The following is a 19,291-nucleotide window of genomic DNA, read 5'->3' on the forward strand; positions in this document are numbered from 1 at the left end:
TCGGAAAATAGCGTAAAATTACTCAGGCTTAGTGATGCAGGGGTTAGGAGTTGGGGTATTAAACTTAAACAACAACATCTGTAAGGTGTAGGTATTATAAAGTGTTACCTTAAATATTAATTAATTAATCAATTTTCAGTTGTATAAATTATGATTTTTTTTTAGTGATGTTTGCATGTTGCATTTTCAACATTTACCGTTTATGTTGGATATTTTTACAAACACAGCATGAATCACCCAAGAATCAAATCAATCTTGAACACTAAAAGCAAAATGTCTTTTCTGTCACTTGTGTTAATCTTATTCTGTTTCCACATCTTTTGGTCTCATGTCCTCCAAGCATCTCTCGCTCTCTTTCTCACACACACACACACACTTGTTCAAGCTGGCTCGCCCGCCCCTCCTCCTCCTCTTCCTCACCCCGCCCCTCCCTGAGATGCTGTGGACTGTCGCCGGCACCCTCCTCTCCGCTCCTCACTTCCCTCCTCACTCACCTCCTCTCCTCTTCCCTTCATCACCTACAAACACATTGCCATCCCCTGCATCTCCTCCTCATGTCTGTTGTCTGTGCCATTATTTCACTTATTATACAGTCCTTTTAGCCGCCACACACTCCGCTGATTGGCACCCAAGGACAGAGCATCCTCGCAGCCTCGTCCGACCGGCTTTGGGGCAGTTTGCTTCTTGACACTGAGCACAGCTAAAGGAAGAGGATCCAAAACAGACAGTCACAAGACAACCATGGAGCACAGTCACATCTTTCCTGTTTTAAACCTAAACGGCAGCTGGAGCCCGGGACAGCATCCCCCGGAGGTCATCCAGGGTTGCCCTCTCAGACCACTGCCTGTGATCTACTACAGTGCCCTGCTCTGTCTTGGTTTGCCAGGTAAGAAAACTTCATATTGTTTTATCCTTTATTGTCTCTAGTATGTTCAGTGTTTGGGATAAGTGGCGCATGTTGCTTTGTAGCACATATGTTACTGGCGGCTGCCTCACACTGTCACTCACTAGAGATCTGTCAGTCTGACCTTGTGCATGAGTTTTTAGTATAAATTGCTTTGATTTAAAATGACCAAAAATCATATAGTTGCAATATTAAAATGAAACAAAAACATAATTCTTAACTTCCCACTTCATTTCTTGAGTAACAGGTATTATTGAGCAATGTCTTAATATTTTTGTATTTTTTGATTTTTTCAGATTAAAAGATACTCTTAATTTCCCTTTTATAAAATCTCCCCTCTTTAAATATTCATTCCTTTTACAGTATACTGGTAACGATATTAAGCGGTGACTCATAGTATGACCTTTTGGGACAGAGTGTGTGTTATATGGGCACTTGAATAATGAAGGTTCACTCATTTAGCCCAATCAGTCTCAATGGAGTGATTAGGTGACTGGTTTGACGCCTCTGTCCCGCTGTGTGATCTATGAGAGATGACCTGTCCCAACACACGACATGAGCCAAAATACTGCTAGGTTTATGTGAGAGAGAAAGGCAGAGACAGTACGCAGACTGAGGAGCTGGAGGTCAGTTGAAAGAGGACAGTGATGCCTAACTTAGATTCAAAGATAGGAAAAACCCAGAGGTCTCCACAGACCAAAACAATCATTCATCTAAAAACACAATCTTTGTAATATCAAGTTGATTATGGCCTCATTAAGTCATTAATCACTTTTGTAATATAGTGAGGTGAAGCTGTTGTTTGCAGAATGTTAGAGGACAAATCATCTGCCTCAGAAAGTCCAGAGATGCATATTGATTTACATGTCTGTATTTATCCGGGTTTGGGATTCTCAAATAAGACTACTGCAGTTTTGATTAATTATTGCAGAGAGAGAATATACTGGTATTCAAAAGAAGTAGGTAGAAGTTCAAGGAATAATAACTAATAACACACAATCACAGGTCACTCCAACACCTAAATGATACACCTCGGGTCATAACCTAATAACATATCACAGTTCATTTATCTCATAGTGGCACAGACCAATGCTGGAGGTAGTCATATTGCTACCCATTTATTGCTCAAAGGCATTTTAATTGCATCTTTTATCATTGATTTGTCCTTCTCCACCTGTAAGCCATTAACAACAACCTATGCTGCAAACAAAATGCAGTACCAATGCTGCAGACCTGTAAAGTTACCAAATCTCACCTAATTATTTTCTATGGATCACAAATCAAGTCAGGCACAAGCAATTCCCTTTTGTGTCCTTTTAACTTTCTTTCTGTTCCCTGGATAGAAGTGGTCTTTTTCTTCTTTTTTATTCACATCTGCAAATGCGTTTCTTTAATGACTATAAGTAACAAAAAGCAATTGCTTCAGTGGATAAATGGCTGACTCGAGAGCAGTGGGGTGACACTTTTGCAGCAGCAACTTGTTCAATCATTGTGGCACAAGAAGCTCTGATCATAAATGATTCATGAGTGCCAATCACATCAGTGTGACCCAAGCAGCCAACACGATCTGGATACCCAACCCTTCTGCCACGTTTAAAATACTTTCAATTTAAATGTTTTGTTGTTGTTTTTTTGACCGTCATCAAAAAAGAAGCTCTCACTTTATTTTATTTGCATAATAGTCAATAATAACTCAGAATGAACTAGCACTTTGCTGGTTGTTAGATCAATTCTCTGTTCTGACAATTAGTTTAATGTCTCTCCTCTCTCTTCACATTTACATCTGACACATTTAAGAAAGCCAAAAAATGTATATATGAGAAAAAAAAAAAACATAAAGAAGATTTCTTTATACTGAAAGACAGATTGAAGAATGCATTTGTTGCTTGTAGTGTTACAGTGTTTGAATGAGGTCTAGCACAAAAATGTAACTAGACTAAAATGTCTTTTATTCTTTTAGGCAGTTTTTCTGTGGTCGCCCCGGGAACACTGAGTTGATCATTGATCTTATCTGGTATATGTTTCACTCTGAATGGCTTTTCTGACAAACTGACCTGAAACTAATATATTTTGACAATGTTAAAGCCCCACTATGTAACTTAGTAGCCAAAAAACAGTCTGAAATAAAAGCATGTTTTTTTTTTTTCGTTTTTTTTTTTTCATTTTGGATGTTTTTGTTGCACTGAAAAACATAGAAGAACATGTGTCTCTACTGTGAGCGGGAAATGGGAATGTTGTTCCTCTGGCTGTAATTTTCCACCGTATATTTTCCATATGGAACGTGCAAAGTGTGATTTTAACTGTCCAATTCCATGGGCTCATATAGGTGACGTGCCACCTCCAGAGAGTTATTGTTACTTTAAATAAACAGCAATATAATATAAATACTTAATAGCCAAAACCTTTTGAAACCATTATGAAATTCTTTGGGGATAAAAACAACCGTAAAAACACAATCTAAAAATGTCAACAACACAGTAGAAATTATAAATATACTTAATTCTATAAATTACAAGACAGTGTTTTAGTAGCAGGAGTAGGCAATGTCGACTTTCTTCTAAGACCTGACCTTTATAATCACATTATCGGGCCACAATAGACAGAAGAAGGTGACGCAAATTAGGATTATGTGAAGGAGGAGATGGTTGTTATGGTGGGATGAGAATGGGAGACTTGAGCTGAAGCAAGGTCGTGAGAAGACTGTAAGATTAATAACAGACAGAAGTGGCACCTCTGAAGTGGAGAAGCGTCGCAGACACGTCCAGACCAAACTGCACATTTTTAATTAGATGCTATTTTATTATCTCGCTCTATCTCTCTCTATCTCTCCCTATCTATTTCTCTTTCTCCACTGTCTTTGCACCACTGTAGTTGTGCACATCTGAAAGCATCTCAAAACTGTAAATTACTGTAGTCCATATGAAAACATCAATTCATCCAAATGTGGGTTGTAGGTTGTTTAAATTTAATGTGTCCATTCAAAGCCCATTTGGAAATTGCAGGACTGATCTCATAAGAAAGGAAATGTGTGAATAGCCTTAGTTGGATTCATTTCCCTGTTCCCACAACAATTTACTATGTACCAAGTATTTAGTAAAGCTGCTGTTTGTACATTTTCTAAGGAAAGGTTCTCCACTTGCTCATCTCCCTGAACTTGTTATTGCTTTGCTTGGAATGTTCCACAGTACTGCATTGCAACTAATCTCAATAGTTATAAAAGCCTCTTTGTGAAATTCCAAAAATTGTTAAAACGTGACCCATGTTTCAACTTTAACTTGAATAACACATTATCAAAAGAGGGAAAACGCTGCTTATTTAAAACATCCAAGTGACCAGCCACACCAGGCGTGATAATAGATCTTAGTTCTATGCCCTAACTGAACATCTAACAGCAGGTCAACAGAGATTTCCACATGACCCCTAAAATAAAGTGTCCTTTTCAACCCGCTCTGACCTACATTCTATCATCAGCCCGTCACATGTTTGCCTCATTGGCTTGTATGGAGGCGTCTAGTGGTACAGGTGCAGTTTGTGTGGCTGTTTAGCAGTCCATGGTATGCCCAGACACAAAGCACCTATTACCAAAACTTTTTCCTCCAAGCTCTACTTATCTGAGCTACAAGGGGGAGAGGTGGGCTTTGTCGTAGCACTAACAGTCCCCTGCTTCATGCTGCAGCCCGGCCACCATGTCAGTGGCAAGCTAATGAAGAGATGCGCCCCATTGATTTTCAGTTGGACTATTGATCGGTCAATCTGCAGCCTTGAGAGGGATGCGTGTGGGATGGGGGCGTGTTAATAGATGTTATCGGGGTGAAAATGAGTGGAAGGTGTAAGCTGAATGAAAGGATCACAGAGGAGGTTGGGAGTTTGGGTTTGGGAGGTTGAAAAGTGACGGAACAATAATAATAATAATAATAATAATAATAGTAATAATAATGCATTTTATTTATATAGTGCTTTTCAAGACACTCAAAGTCGCTTCACAATACAAACAAGAATAAAATATCACAACATTTACAACATAAAATCAAACATTAAAAGCAATTTTGAACAGGTGAGTTTTGAGGGTTTTTTTAAGTGGGGAGGTCAGAGCAGTCACGGAGGGGTTTGGGCAGTGAGTTCCAGAGGGTGGGGGCAGCGATGGAGAAGGCTCTGTCCCCCCAAGTTCGGAGCTTGGTCCTACAGGGCAGAGACAGGAGGTTGGAGCTGGAGGAGCGGAGGGAGCGAGATGGAGTGTGGAGGTGGAGCAGGTCTGTGAGGTAAGGAGGGGCCAGGTTGTGGAGAGTTTTGAATGTGATGAGAAGGATTTTGAAGTGGATGCGCTGAGGGACGGGGAGCCAGTGGAGCTTGTGGAGGACAGGAGTGATGTGTTCACGTGAGCGGGTGTGGGTGAGGAGCCGGACAGCGGAGTTCTGAATGTACTGTAGTCTGTTGAGGGTTTTGGATGGTGTACCGTAGAGGACGCTATTGCAGTAGTCGATTCTGGATGTGATGAATGCGTGGATGAGAGTTTCAGCGGCAGAGAAGGTGAGTGATGGGCGGAGACGAGCTATGTTTTTGAGGTGAAAGAATGCAGTCCGGGTTATGTGCTTGACGTGGGGTTCAAATGAAAGAGTGGGGCCGAGGAGCACACCGAGGTTGCGGATGAGTGAGAATGGAGAGAGTGTGGTGTTGTCAAAGTGCAGGGTGAAGTGTGTTTGGAACAGCCAAAAGAGCATCCTAACTAGGGATGGTTTGATACACCTTAAAAAAAAAAATCAATAAAATAAAAAAATAAAAAATCAGTGTCTTTGAATATATAATATAAATTCTTATATGTTTTATGATGAAATGTGTAAACATATAACTTCTTCTAATTTCTCTTCTATATCCATTACAAATCGAGACAATTCTGAAGCAAAACTGTAGAAAAAATCTTGACCTGATATATTTGGATGAATTTCCAATACTCACATATAGCTCAGTGAGTGAATTCTGGAGCCTCTGAGCTGGAGAATGCCCTGTCCATATGCCAAGAATGAGAAACACTTGTATCTCTATATGCAGGTTAAAGTACCAGCAACCCAGGCTCATTATTCGCCCCCCTTTTTTTTTAAACCAGTAAGAGCGCAGCTGGGAAAATCCTGGATAAAGAATAAAGGGATGTGCTTAGTTTATTATATGGCTGAACTCTAGTACTTAGATCAGTGTGGTAGCTAGATTTGTCAGGGACCTATAGACACTGGAGAGTGTAAGAAGATATGGAGAGGCTGAAAGGCTGATGATTCTGCTGCTGCTGTGCTGAAGAAATGCAGCATCACTGGGGTACTTTACCATTACCATTGTCTGAGCTGATACTGCGATTGGAGTTTATGTGTTCCTGCCTTGTGTTTTTATAGCGCTGCTTTCTGTCCAGTGACACTCAGCAAAGACAAAAGGGAAATGGTCATCATCAAGAACAAAGTGCTGGTGACCTTTGAAGCCTGCTTTGATATTTGGTGGCTCTGCTGTCTGCACCTTGCACCCCGCCCCCCCCCCCCCCTCTCCTCTCACTTCTCTCTCCCCCTCTCCCCTCTCTCTCCACACCTGTCTACTCTTACAAATCTTCATTTTCTCTATGACCTTCATTCTCCCAACCTCTCCCCCATTAGCTTATTAGCTCTTTAAAAGACACAACCATCAAATGTTAGGAAACCTCGTGGAGAAACTACAACTTTTTTATTCCTTGACTGTATTTGGGTTTTTCCCGTGAAGGGACAAAAAAGTTAGCAAATATTTGTGATATTTGCTAACAGGTAATCCAGAAAAAAATGGTGCCATAGCGATTACCAATTCAAAACAAAATATATCTTTTTGAATGGTAAAAAGTCCTCAAAATGCTGCATATAACAAAAAGTTGAAACCGATGAATAGCACCATACGCATATATCATTTTTTCCATTATTATTAGTAGTAGTCCTGGTTCTTTTACATATTTCAGACATATTTTTTTGTTGTTTTATTGTGGAGGATTAGATGGCTCTGGTTCACAGTCCATCACAGCACCTAATATGCTGAGTGTCGCTCACCATAAAGCCAAATGAAGAAGACTTTGGCTTCGAATCAAAATAATGACGTTAACACTGCCTTTCCATCATATAACTTTATATCTGTGTTTTTTGGTGGATTTATGGACTGCTGCTCTATCTGTCTGATGTATTCAACAGCACACACATTTAGGAGAGAGAGTGAGGAGGTGTTTAAATGCCCTGCAGGTTAACAGGTTAAGTTGAGCTCTCAAAGTGTGGGATGACTCAGCCTTGTTGCACCTTGGCAAGAACACTATGCCATGAAAGTGTCCCACCAAACGACGTCAGCGCCCCGCTCATTGTGTTCGAGGAGCAGAGGCGATAGGACCAAACAGGAAGCAGAGGTTATAACAGACACACAAACACAAGCAATCACGCAACTATATTATGGTCATTTCATGCGTTTTCTCGTGCTCTTAGATGGTGCAGGACTGTTATTTTCCCGATATGCTCCACTGAGGCTCCCTGTGGCTCTGACTTATGGATTCATTACAGGAGCTAGCTGTATATTTCTGTGACCACCTCTCATATTATAGAAAAGCAATATAACTTCACATTTTAAAAACAAAATATATTTATAACATTTGGTATAAATGCGCTGCTCTGGCCATCATGAGTGACTAAAATACAACCCCATTACAGTGAATGAGTTGTCTTAAAGGCTCTGTACCTGATTTTGGTTTCTTCTAGTTCAGGAAAAGGCCTTAAAAGAAAATAAATATTGTACTGTATGATTGGATGAAAACGATAAGTTAATTTGTTTAATTTTGTCTATTTCAATATGGATGATAATTACTAACAGATTACCTCATTCAAAATCATCACCTCATGTTAATATAATCCAAATGTCCCTTTATATTCAATTTTGAGGATAAAATGTGAACTTGTATCCAAAAATATCCAAACAAGCACAAACAAGTTGATTACCCCTTATTCCCTCACTGATGGGTTTATTTATATGCTTGTCGTGACTCGTTCCCATGTGAGTGTCTATAATTTCCCTTGTGGATCAATACAGTTTATCTAAGTCTAAGATAACTTTTCATATTAAAACAGAACTTCATATCGAAAGTAAAAATGGCGTTTATTTTTGCCCCTGCTGTTTTGAACAATGGAGGATGCCCACATAGCCCGGTGCATATAGCCACAACAAACCCCTGCCTTGCATCTGTCAATATGTCAGCCTCTGGGAGCACAGAAAGAGAAGGAGTCAATTGAAACGAACGGGTGGCACAGTCTGCACGGGCAGCAGCTAAATGGAAATGTCAAGCTCACTGTAGATGCCTTTTGTCTGTCAGTAGAAAGCCCCTTCTCTCCCAGGGAAGCCAAAACAAAATAACACCTCAGCAGTGACAACCAGCAGCTCACCACTTTTGGGGCTAAAGCATTGTACGGGTGTAAAAATTAGGAATAGCATTCTACAGTAGGCTAATGTTTCCTGTTTGTCTGGGATCCAGAATACACACTTTACAATGATATCTGGTCACCGGTGAGTCTCCTCGTTTTCAGATAAGTGTGTTTGACAGGTGGAGGAACAGGCCTGATCTGTCCACGTTGGAAAAAAATAAGGGACAATTATGTTTGCCCAGTTATGAGAGGGCAAATGTAATTGTCCCTTATTTTATTCTGTATTGATACAAAAAACTTGTCAGGCAAGTTTTCTGTATCAACATCAAACTTATTAAAAGACTGAGTGTTATATATATTATACAAAATAATTTTTTTGGATTGTCCTTCCATTCATCCATTTTCTTCCGCTTATCCGGGGCCGGGTCACAGGGGTAGCAGTCTAAGCAGGGACTCTCCGGTGGGACATAGTCCCTCCAGCGTGTCTTGTGTCTTCCCCGGGGCCTCCTTCTGGTGGGATATACCCAGAACACTTCCCTAGGGAGGCGTCCAGGAGGCATCCTGAGCAGATGCCCGAGCCACCTCAGCTCGACATGTAGGAGCAGCGGCTCTACCCCGAGCTCCTCCTGTGTGACTGAGCTCCTCACGCTATCTCTAAGGGAGCGCCCGGCCACCCTGTGGGGGAAACCCATTTCGGCCGCTTGTATCCACGATCTTGTCCTTTTGGTCATTACCCAGAGCTCATGACCATAGGTGAGGGTAGGAACATAGATTGACCGGTAAATCGAGAGCTTCGCCTTCTGGCTTTGCTCCTTCTTCACCACGATGGATCGATACAGCGACCGCATCACTGCAGACGCTGCACCGATCCACCTGTCAATCTCACGCTCCATCCTTCCCTCACTCGTGAACAAGACCCTGAGATACTTGAACTCCTCCACTTGAGGCAGAGACTCCTCACCCATGGATCATTCTACCATGTTATAGGACTGTTCCCTCATCAAAACATGTCTGAAGTGGTTTTATGTGTCATCTATGCATGTTTGAACCCTCATTGGTTAGGAGTGTGAGCCCACGCCTCTTGTACATGGCTCAGCCCACAAGCCAATGCAACCAGCAAGTTTAATGTCATATTGTGGAACATTTCAGGCATAATGTCTGCATACAAATCAAGCAGATGGTAGGAAAGTTATATAGTGCACCATTAAAAAGTCCAGTGTGACAAATAAAATCTTCTAAAAATGTATTCTCACTTTATAAACATTATGTTAAAACTGGCACTCAGCACTGAAGATTTTTCATAGATGCATTTATCCATTGCTTCCTGATGCACACATGCAGTGATAAGATCCACTTCAAGGACAAAGACGATTGATGACTAACTCAAATGAGAAACAAAATGAGAGTGAAAAGCAGTGTGCAGGAGCAGTTTTTTCACTAATGTAGCCATTCATCTTTTGGGATTGTGACAAAAGCTAAAGCGGTCACAGGTCAAAGCTTATAATTGTGTACAAATGAGTCAGACTGATGGAGAACTGGTTTCTGACCTGTCCCTGACCTCTTAACATGCTCTGAGAAAGGAAGATTTTTTTTGTTGTTGTTTGTTTTCACAGACTTGCTATGCAGAATACACTTTTTAGAGCTTTTAATCATGTTCTAGTTGTTTCCTCTCTTCATTTCCCCGCAAATGAAATTGTATTTAGCATGATTCATGCATGTTTGAGGGATGTTTATTCAATGTATTATTCAAGGTGTCAACCTTGTCCGATCAACCTCCGTTTTCACCATCACAGGTATACGCGCACTGCTCTGTACTTACTTCATTGTCCAATTTCATATTCTTAATCAGTGATACAAGTAGGATTCAGCAGCACTGTAGACATTTTGGTACAAATGAAAATAAATCTGTTACTTGTTAGGGTGTTCCGCAGCTATCCATAGTAGGTGCCGACTTCTCGAGTCTTCATTGATGTCGGCTCCCATTGGACACCACAGTTTTCTAACATGAACATCAGCGGGCTTGTTTCTTTTATTGAGTCGTTTTAGATCAATATTGCAGTGTAAAATGTAATGTAAAATCATTATAACATAGTAATCCACAGGTGTCATCGATTATAACTATATAGCAGATACAAGCACGTCGTCTTTAACACAGTGTCATATTTTTATCTTATTATGTACAAATTCTTTCAAAATCAGATTTTTTTAAATTTCTCACATTAAGGTTAATGATTGGGACGTCTGCTTACAGTTGCAGTTTGATTGATGGTTCTATTCCCGCTCTGACCCATTTACACATCTCTATTTAAATTATATTCAAACTAAGACAAAATTCAATTAGCCAAGAGTGAGTGAGTGAGTGTCATGAAGTTTAAACTGCATTTTTAGCCTCTGCTTTGGCATTTTATAATCGATTGTTTGCTATTGAATTGCAGCATTCCTGATGATCTGCACTGTAGGTGACGCCTGTGTGACAGTATGTGTTCTCTTGTATATGCGCTGTCTGCCAAGGACATCTTTAGTCATTAACTGGAGCCAGCTTTGTAATTTGTAATCAGCTGATAGGGGCTGAGGCTGTGAAGTGTGATGGAGCAGACTTCAAGCTGCCATATTTAATCCAATCCCAGATCTATTACCACAGAGCAAGACCACACTGAGAGCACACAAATCAGATGAGTGCATGGGTCTCAGAGATTCAGCCTCCTAACACCACATTCTTCAGGGAATTTGAGCTAGTTGTCTTTTATGTTGTCATAGGTAAATTGTTCTTCTGCATTTGATCCATCCTTCATTTCTGTTTTACACCTGCGTGATATGGCGATGTGATGATACACAATTCTGGCACTATCGTCAGGTCGTGGTTCAGTTATTACTTTTCTGTTTAAGGCCACTGTATGATAAAACTCAGACACTTTTCCTCACACAATTCTCCTATTGGTCAGTCTCTGAGTGAATGATGGAATTAACTAATCACAGTCTTCAGGACTTTCAGAACAAACTGTTTACCTCTTAAAGGTGATATTAACATAAGTCTACATAAACCGTGTTAAAATCAAAAACATGATATGGCTCCAAGAAAATGGGAATATGTATTTTTGGCAATCACGTTCACCCCTGCTGCTAAGCCGACCTGTGAGGACCACTGTGCTGCACCCAGACCTCCCTTGGCTTGTAAATTAGACCTCTGATTCCTTTTTTGTGAGATATAGTGCCGCCAAGGTCATGCACATAAGCCTTTTCTAATTCAGGAAATGGTTTTAAATATAGCACACAATCAAAGCCAAGTCAAATTTGGTTAAATTTGGGTCTTGTTTAATTGTGACAATTTTCTGCACTCATGATAGGAGACACCCTGAGTCATTCTGTTGGTGATTACAAGTCAAAATCATAAAACATGAAACGGTATAATCACTCTTGCTCCCACCTGCTCCTAAAACACGTGTACAAAGGGGTCCTTGTTGGAATAATTTGAGTGTAAATTGCATACAAGCAGATTTAGAGGCAGAGAAAAGTGATCGAACAATCCAAAAAGCCATAATGAGACTATATTGTCCACATGAGCAAGAAAGCCACGCTCATCCACCTAAAGCATATAGGTCACTGTGGGATGAGTCATGTGTGTGCCTAAGATCTCAGAAACCCTTCTGGACTGGTACAAAGTGGAACAATGTTCACTCACCAATACAATATAAGAAGTACTGGAGCAGATTTTACAAGTACCAACCTCTCCAATATAAAAAAATAATAATAATAATAACCAAACCAGGGCTAAACTAAAACAAGACCAGATAGAACCAAGTCACCATTCAAATCTGAAAGATGTAAACCAGGCCAAAGATACATTTTAATATCTTGAACTAAAATGATACATGCATACCTTATCTGTAGCATAACTCAATACACTCTTTTTGTATTCTTTTAACACTCTCTTAACGCTTTTTTTTTTTTTTCTTTTCTTCTCCAGCCAACATCCTGACAGTTGTGATCTTGTCCCAGCTGGTGCTGCGTCGTCAGAAGTCCTCCTATAACTATCTCCTGGCCCTGGCAGCGGCTGACATCCTGGTGCTGTTACTCATCGTTTTTGTAGACTTTATTTTGGAAGATTTTATTTTAGCCACACCTCTGTCCCCATCTCTTAACAGCGCTGTACAAGTGCTTGAGTTCTCCTCCATCCATACCTCCATATGGATCACTGTCCCTCTCACCGTCGACCGATATATCGCTGTGTGTCACCCACTGCGATACCACACGGTGTCCTACCCGGCCCGCACACGACGGGTCATATTTGCAGTGTACATTGGGTGCTTGCTGTCGGCCGCGCCTTACTACTGGTGGCCTGAGCTGTGGCACAGTCTGTACGGGACGGGGGGTGTGGTTGGGGGAGATGTGACCCGGAGAACTGCAGCTCAGCACGTTCTGGTTTGGGCCCATTGCACTACTGTCTACCTCCTGCCCTGCACCGTCTTCTTCACCCTCAACGCTGTTATTGTCCGCAAACTCCGCCGCAGACGCAACTGTTTCCGCCTTCGTGGCTACTCAACTGGAAAGACCACCGCCATCCTGCTTGCAATCACCTCCATCTTCGCAGTTTTGTGGGCGCCGCGTACCCTCATGATCCTGTATCACTTCTACTCGCCTCCTCCTGCCTCTCAGGGGGCCAGCCAGTTGCTACACCTTCTCACCGATCTGGCGAACATGCTCGCGCTGCTCAACACTGGGGTGAACTTTTTCCTGTACTGCTTCATCAGTAAGCGTTTTCGGGGCATGGCGGCCAACGTTCTGCGAGCCCTGCTCCACTGCCGAAAGCAACCCCCACCATTTTATGCTAGCCACAACTTCTCCATCACAAGTAGCCCTTGGATCTCTCCAGCCAACTCCCATTGCATTAAAATGTTAGTATACCAGTATGATAAAAACGGGAAGCCCATCTGCATTTCTTCGTGAGGCTCTACCCCACTTTCACCACAGGTAGAAAATAATGGGGTTGTCTCCTTGGCGACCAGCTTTACCCACAATCCCTCTTTGAGGCTTGGAAATGTCAGCCAGCCCAGAGAGCACAGCAGCGAGAGTTCAGCTGGTGCCGAACAACAGTATGAGGGGGAAAAGAGGTCCTTGTCTTTGGCAAATATGAAAAAAGTTATATTAAGCAGCAGTCCTCAAGAGATTCTTTCTTTTGTGCAAAAAAAAAATCTACTACTGTAATAGACTGTTGCCCAAATGAGCACTTCTTCTCAGTCCACATCAACAAAGACAACTATACCAGTATGTACAGTAATAATACAAACTGACTGGTGCTAATTTCTGAAGCACCACTAATGATATCTTAGGCAAGCCTCGCCTCGTGGTTTAATTTTGGTCTCCACTTGGACTAGTGCTGCCAAATGAAGAGCATTGAAGGTGTGTGTCTTTGTGCCTGGGGACAGGGGTAACTCACTCATGCAGAGGAGCTCATGAGTCCACTGTCCTTAGACCCAGCAAACTGACTATAATGGCCAATATGCAGAAGCCTCAGCTGCATTCCCTATCATAACACATCAGTATCAGATTTTATATGTTAGATATTTATGGTACACTTGACTGTTACAGTGTTACAAAAACTATATTTGAGGTCCCACGTGTCCTCGGTGTAATGTAATCACATGTCCAGTTTTAGGAAGAGGAAATGTCTGCTCATTGTAGATAGTTCTCTGGTAGCTATTAATGGTTTGTGATGACTTAAAAATATAGAGAGAATAAATGAATGTACTTTTTGAACCTTTAGCTTTTTAGGAAGACCGAGGAAATAACTCCACTTTATTTTCCTTTTTTTTTTTACATGCTTTTCTCTCAACTAAATTTAACTAATTTTGATTTCCTGGTCCTGCTGTTGGGATCGTCCAATCAGCTTCAAACACTCAAGAGCTTTTCTCGATTGATAAATGTGTAGAACTCAAATATAGTTCGACACTTCAATCATCTGTTAAACCGGTTAGTTGGAAACACCAGTCTATATATTTTTCTTTGCCCATGAAAAATGCCTAAATTGTACAAACTGAAACTGCTTACGGCTTATGGATGTACCCTATTTACTGTCCGGGATGCACTCATCACCATGCCTGGATGGTTCCTCTGCGCTAAATGCCTATTTCTCTGCTACAGACCAATTGATTTCTTCTGCATTACTGAATGAATGAGAGTACAAACTGCCACCTGCTCTTCTGGCCATGCCCCTCCCACCGGCCTCATTTCATTCCACTTTATGTCAAATGCACTTGCTCAAAGTTAATTTTACAAATGTCCTTTGTGTACTTTGAAGAGCTTTTGTTTTGTAACCCCCCCAAGCACATAACCTTAATTTCCATTTACAACTATTATTTTGTGCTTTGACCTTTAGCCTTACTTCCCTTTAATGTTATAGGGTCAATAGCTAATCACTTTATCCCAGCACATTCCACTTTCACTTATTAAATAAAATCAGACATATCTTAACTGCTAGGCGGTAATGGTTGGATTCAGATCATCATACTTGTGAGTGGTGAAGCGACTTTTTCATATCAATAGTTGCCATGACGTTCATTTCGTGTTTTGACCCCGGTTGATGGTGACTCATGATAATGTGGCCTTTTCTATTGGTGGTAAATGGCTCGATCTCGTCTCCGTGGCCTCCGGAGACGAGAGTGAGGTGTGCGGAGAAAGCCAAACAGCAGTGCCCATCACATGCAGGTGTGCCCTCTCTCTCCACGACCTCCACCTCCCACCCCCACCAAACCCAGCCCCCGCCTCCACCTAGATTTGTAGCAGGGGTGTACAGTATATAGAAGAAGGAAATGTCTCAGATCAATATTGCATTGAGTCTGATATTAAAAAGATAGGAATCAATCTCAGCAGCACTCTCAGTCTCTCTATATAGTCAGATGTTGTATGAAGGCCCTGAAGGACAAATTTCAACAATAACAAAAAAAAAGAAAAAAAAAAAGGAAAGTAACATGTGCATATTAAGCACATTTTAAAAATCATGTTTTCTGTTTCTAATTAAGCACTCCACATTTTATTTATTTATTTATAAATGTATGCATTACATATTAAAGCCACAATATGTAACTCTTTCAATTTGGTTTTGTTTACTGCACTGAAAAACTTAAAAATTACACTTTACATGAAATCATTCAGGAGACATGTCACCTCCAGAAAATGACATACTGTACCTTTAAAGTAATGAACACCTGCAAGAGTTAAAGTTGTGAATATTGTAATATTAACATTTTCAGTTTAGGCATTGGGACGTGCTTTTTACGCATTATGGTAGAAAGAAGCTTTATAAATCTTTGTGCCATAGTACCTGTATATGACTTTGCAAATGTAGTCAGAGTGAACATATCAGCAGAGTATAGAGATTATGTATTGTTGAATGTAAACATGCGCTTGTGCCATTAATATTTTTCAGATTGTGATTTTTTTATACACTTTGGAAGAAGTTTACCTTTTTCAATTGGCAGTGTTTCTTTTGATTGTACCAGTTGTGTACTGTTGGCTTGCATATTTATTTTACAATGAATGTACTGAGTGTTTTAACACATACGTATTACTGTGATGTGAAATGGTAAACAGAAGAGTATTTGCTTATATGAATATTTTTGATGAAGAAAATAAATAAAGTTATATCTCCAGAGATTGAGCTCACATGTTGTTTGTATGCAGCAGCCATAATGTGAATACACAATCTGTAAATGTAAGGAAAAATCCTCTGGATCAGATAGGTTCAGTTGATATACTGGTTGGACATATAAAATGATGTAATAAGATTATTTATCTCTACATCCATCCATTTTCTTCCGCTTTTCCCGGGCTGGGTCGCGGGGCAGCAGTCTAAGCAGGGACTCCCAGACTTCTCTCACCCCGGACACGTCTTCCAGCTCCTCCGGTGGGACCCCAAGGAGTTCCCAGGCCAGCCGAGAGACAGTCCCTCCAGTGTGTCCTGGGTCTTCCCCGGGGCCTCCTCCCAATGGGACAGGGAGGTGTTCTGGGCCCGAGTCACCTCAGCTGGCTCCTCTCGGCGTGTAGGAGCAGCGGCTCTACTCTGTGCTCCCGTGTGACCGAGCTCCTCACCCTATCTCTAAGGGTGCGCCCAGCCACCCTGTGGAGTAAATCCATTTCAGCCGCTTGTATCCACGATCTTGTCCTTTCGGTCATTACCCAGAGCTCATGAACATAGGTGAGGGTAGGAGCATAAAATTGATAAAATTTTTGCCTTCCGGCTCAACTCCTTCTTCACCACAATGGACCAATACAGCGACCGCATCACTGCAGACGCTGCACCGATCCGCCTGTCAATCTCACGCTCCATCCTTCCCTCACTCGTGAACAAGACCCCGAGATACTTGAACTCCTCTACTTGGGGCAGAGACTCACCACCCGCCCGGAGAGGGCAAACCACCTTTTTCCGGTCGAGCACCATGGCCTCGGATTTGGAGGAGCTGATTCTCATTCCATCTGCTGCAGAGCTGCAAACCGCCCCATTGCCTGCTGCAGGTTCTGGCTTGATGAAGCCATCAGGACAATATCATCTGCAAACAGCAGAGATGTTTGCAGTCCTGTGGTTCCCTGTAAGTCAGTCCTGTGGTTCCCTGTAAGTCAGACCTGTTCCTGGTGCATGTTGGACCCGGAGTCCAACATGCACCGGGAACAGGTCTGACTTACTGCCAGCAATGCAAATACAGCTCCTGCTCCGGTCATACAGGGGCAGGACAGCCCTTAATAAAGGGCGCCAGACCCCATACTCCCAGAGCACCCTCCAAAGGACACCACGAGGGACATGGTTGAATGCCTTCTCCAGGTCCACAAAACACATGTGGACTGGTTGGGCAAACTCCCACGAGCCCTCGAGGACCTGATGGAGAGTATTGAGCTGGTCCAGTGTTCCACGACCGGGACGAAAACCACACTGCTTCTCCTGAATCCGAGGTTCAACTATCGGTCGGATTCTCCTCTTCAGTACCCTGGAATAGACCTTACCGGGAAGGCTGAGGAGTGTGATTCCCCTGTAATTGGAACACACCCTCCGGTCCCCCTCCTTAAACAGAGGGACTACCACCCGGTCTGCCATTCTAGTGGTACTTTTCCCGACCGCCATGCAATGTTGCAGTGACGCGTCAGTCAAGACAGTCCCACAATATCGAGAGACTTGAGGTACTTGGGAAGGATCTCGTCCACCCCTGGAGCCTTGCCACTGAGGAGCTTGCCTACCACCTCAGTGACCAGCCAGGGTGATGAACGAGTCCACCTCTGGGACCCCAGCCTCTGCTCCCTCCTCGGAAGACATGACGGGGGGATGGAGGAGATCCTCAAAGTATTCCTTCCACTGCCCGACAACATCCCCAGTCAATGTCAGCAGCTCCCCACCCGCACTGTAAACAGTGTTGGTGAAGCACTGCTTCCCCCTCCTGAGGCGTTGGACAGTTTGCCAGAATTTCTTTGAGGCCGTCCGATAGTCCTCCTCCTTGACCTCCTCGAACTCCACCCAACTCCAAGTTTTTCCCTCTATGACCGCACAAGCCACAGCATGCTTGGCCCGCCGGTACTCATTGGAGTCAGGAGTCCCATGAGCCAACAAGGCTCTATAGGATTCCTTCTTCAGCTTGACAGCATCCCTTACTTCCCATGTCCACGTCCCATGGGTTCGGGGATTGCCGAGAACATGGCCCACTCACAGTCCATGTCCCCAGCCTCTCCCGGGATCAGGGAGAAGTTCTCTCGGAGGTGTGAGTTGAAGACCCCCCTGACAGAAGGCTCCGCAAGGCGTTCTCAACAGACCCACACAGTACACTTGGGCCTGTCTGGCTTCCTCGTCCGCCAGTGGATCCAACTCTCCACCAGGTGGTGATCGGTTGACAGCTCTGCCCCTCTCTTCACCTGAGTGTCCAAGACACGCTGCCTGAGGTCAGATGACATGACAACAAAGTCGATCATCGACCTCCGATCTAGAGTGTCCTGGTGCCATGTGCACCGATGGACACCCTTGTGCTCGTACATGGTGTTTGTTATGGACAAACTGTGACTAGCACAGAAGTCTAAAAACAGAACACTGTTATTCCCAGTCACGCCCCTCCAGGTGTCACTGTCGTTACTCACATGGGCATTGAAGTCCCCCAGGAGAACAACAGAGTCCCCGGTCGGTACTCTGCACTGCTGTTTGGCCCGTAGGTAGTCACAGTTCACCGGGGTGAACCCCAACACAAGGAGACTGAGCTGTGGGGCAATGAGCAAGCCCACACCAGCTCGCCGCCTCTCTCCGTGGGCCAGAGATGCCTTTGACCGCCACCCAGATCTCTTTGCACCAGCCCCTTACAGATCCTCCCGTGGGTGGTGGACCCACGTGAAAACGGCCCCACGTCGCTCCTTCAGGCTGTGCCCGGCTGGGCCTTGTGGGGAAAGGCCTGGCCACCAGGTGCTCACTGTCAAGCACCCACCCCAGGCCTGGCTCCAGGGTGGGGCCCCGGTAACGCCGGTCTGGGCGAAGTAACTAGCCTTGATTGATCTCTCGTCATAAAGGGCTTCTGAACCGCTTTTAGTCTGAAACATCCCCCTGGACCTGTTTGCCATGGGTGGCCATGAAGCCCCCGGCAACATAGCTCCCAGGATCATTTGGGCACTCAAACCCCTCCACCACCTTAAGGTGGCGGTTCAGGGAGGAGAAAACTCTACATTCACCATGAAAATTATGTAAGTGTTGTGGAAATGGAATAAATGAACACACCAGGAGTTACACTTTCAGATAATCCTAAAGCCTGAAACTTTTGTGAAGACCCCTTCACCCCTTATCACAGATTGGTTGCAATAACAAGAGCCTAATATTTCCGTAGGTGTTTATGCTACAAATCTCTTGGGATAAAATGCAGATTGTCAAAAAATGGGGTGATGTAGAGCATATTTATGAATTCCAAACTGTTCTCAGTCTTTGTTTGCGCACTATGCTAATCAACAGGGCCATTCAGCGTGCAGCTTATGGGACTGTGGT

General features: G+C 43.1%; 1 protein-coding gene across 3 annotated transcripts; it reads left to right on the forward strand.

Moving 5' to 3' along the window:
• The first annotated feature begins 741 nt into the window (after positions 1-741).
• gpr139 (G protein-coupled receptor 139) lies at positions 742-13,242 on the forward strand. Of its 3 annotated transcripts, none has more exons than XM_033971320.2 (3): positions 742-886; positions 1,865-1,867; positions 12,263-13,242. In XM_033971320.2, the coding sequence occupies exons 1-3, from the start codon at positions 742-744 to the stop codon at positions 13,240-13,242; spliced, it is 1,128 nt and encodes a 375-aa protein (XP_033827211.1). The 3 variants fall into 3 exon arrangements, with proteins under 3 accessions (XP_033827211.1, XP_055079631.1, XP_055079632.1); XM_055223656.1 differs by lacking the exon at positions 1,865-1,867 and adding an exon at positions 3,511-3,513; XM_055223657.1 differs by lacking the exon at positions 1,865-1,867.
• The last annotated feature ends 6,049 nt before the right edge of the window (positions 13,243-19,291 follow it).

Source organism: Periophthalmus magnuspinnatus, chromosome 8 (genome assembly GCF_009829125.3).
Source record: "Periophthalmus magnuspinnatus isolate fPerMag1 chromosome 8, fPerMag1.2.pri, whole genome shotgun sequence".
Lineage (NCBI taxonomy): Eukaryota > Metazoa > Chordata > Actinopteri > Gobiiformes > Gobiidae > Periophthalmus > Periophthalmus magnuspinnatus.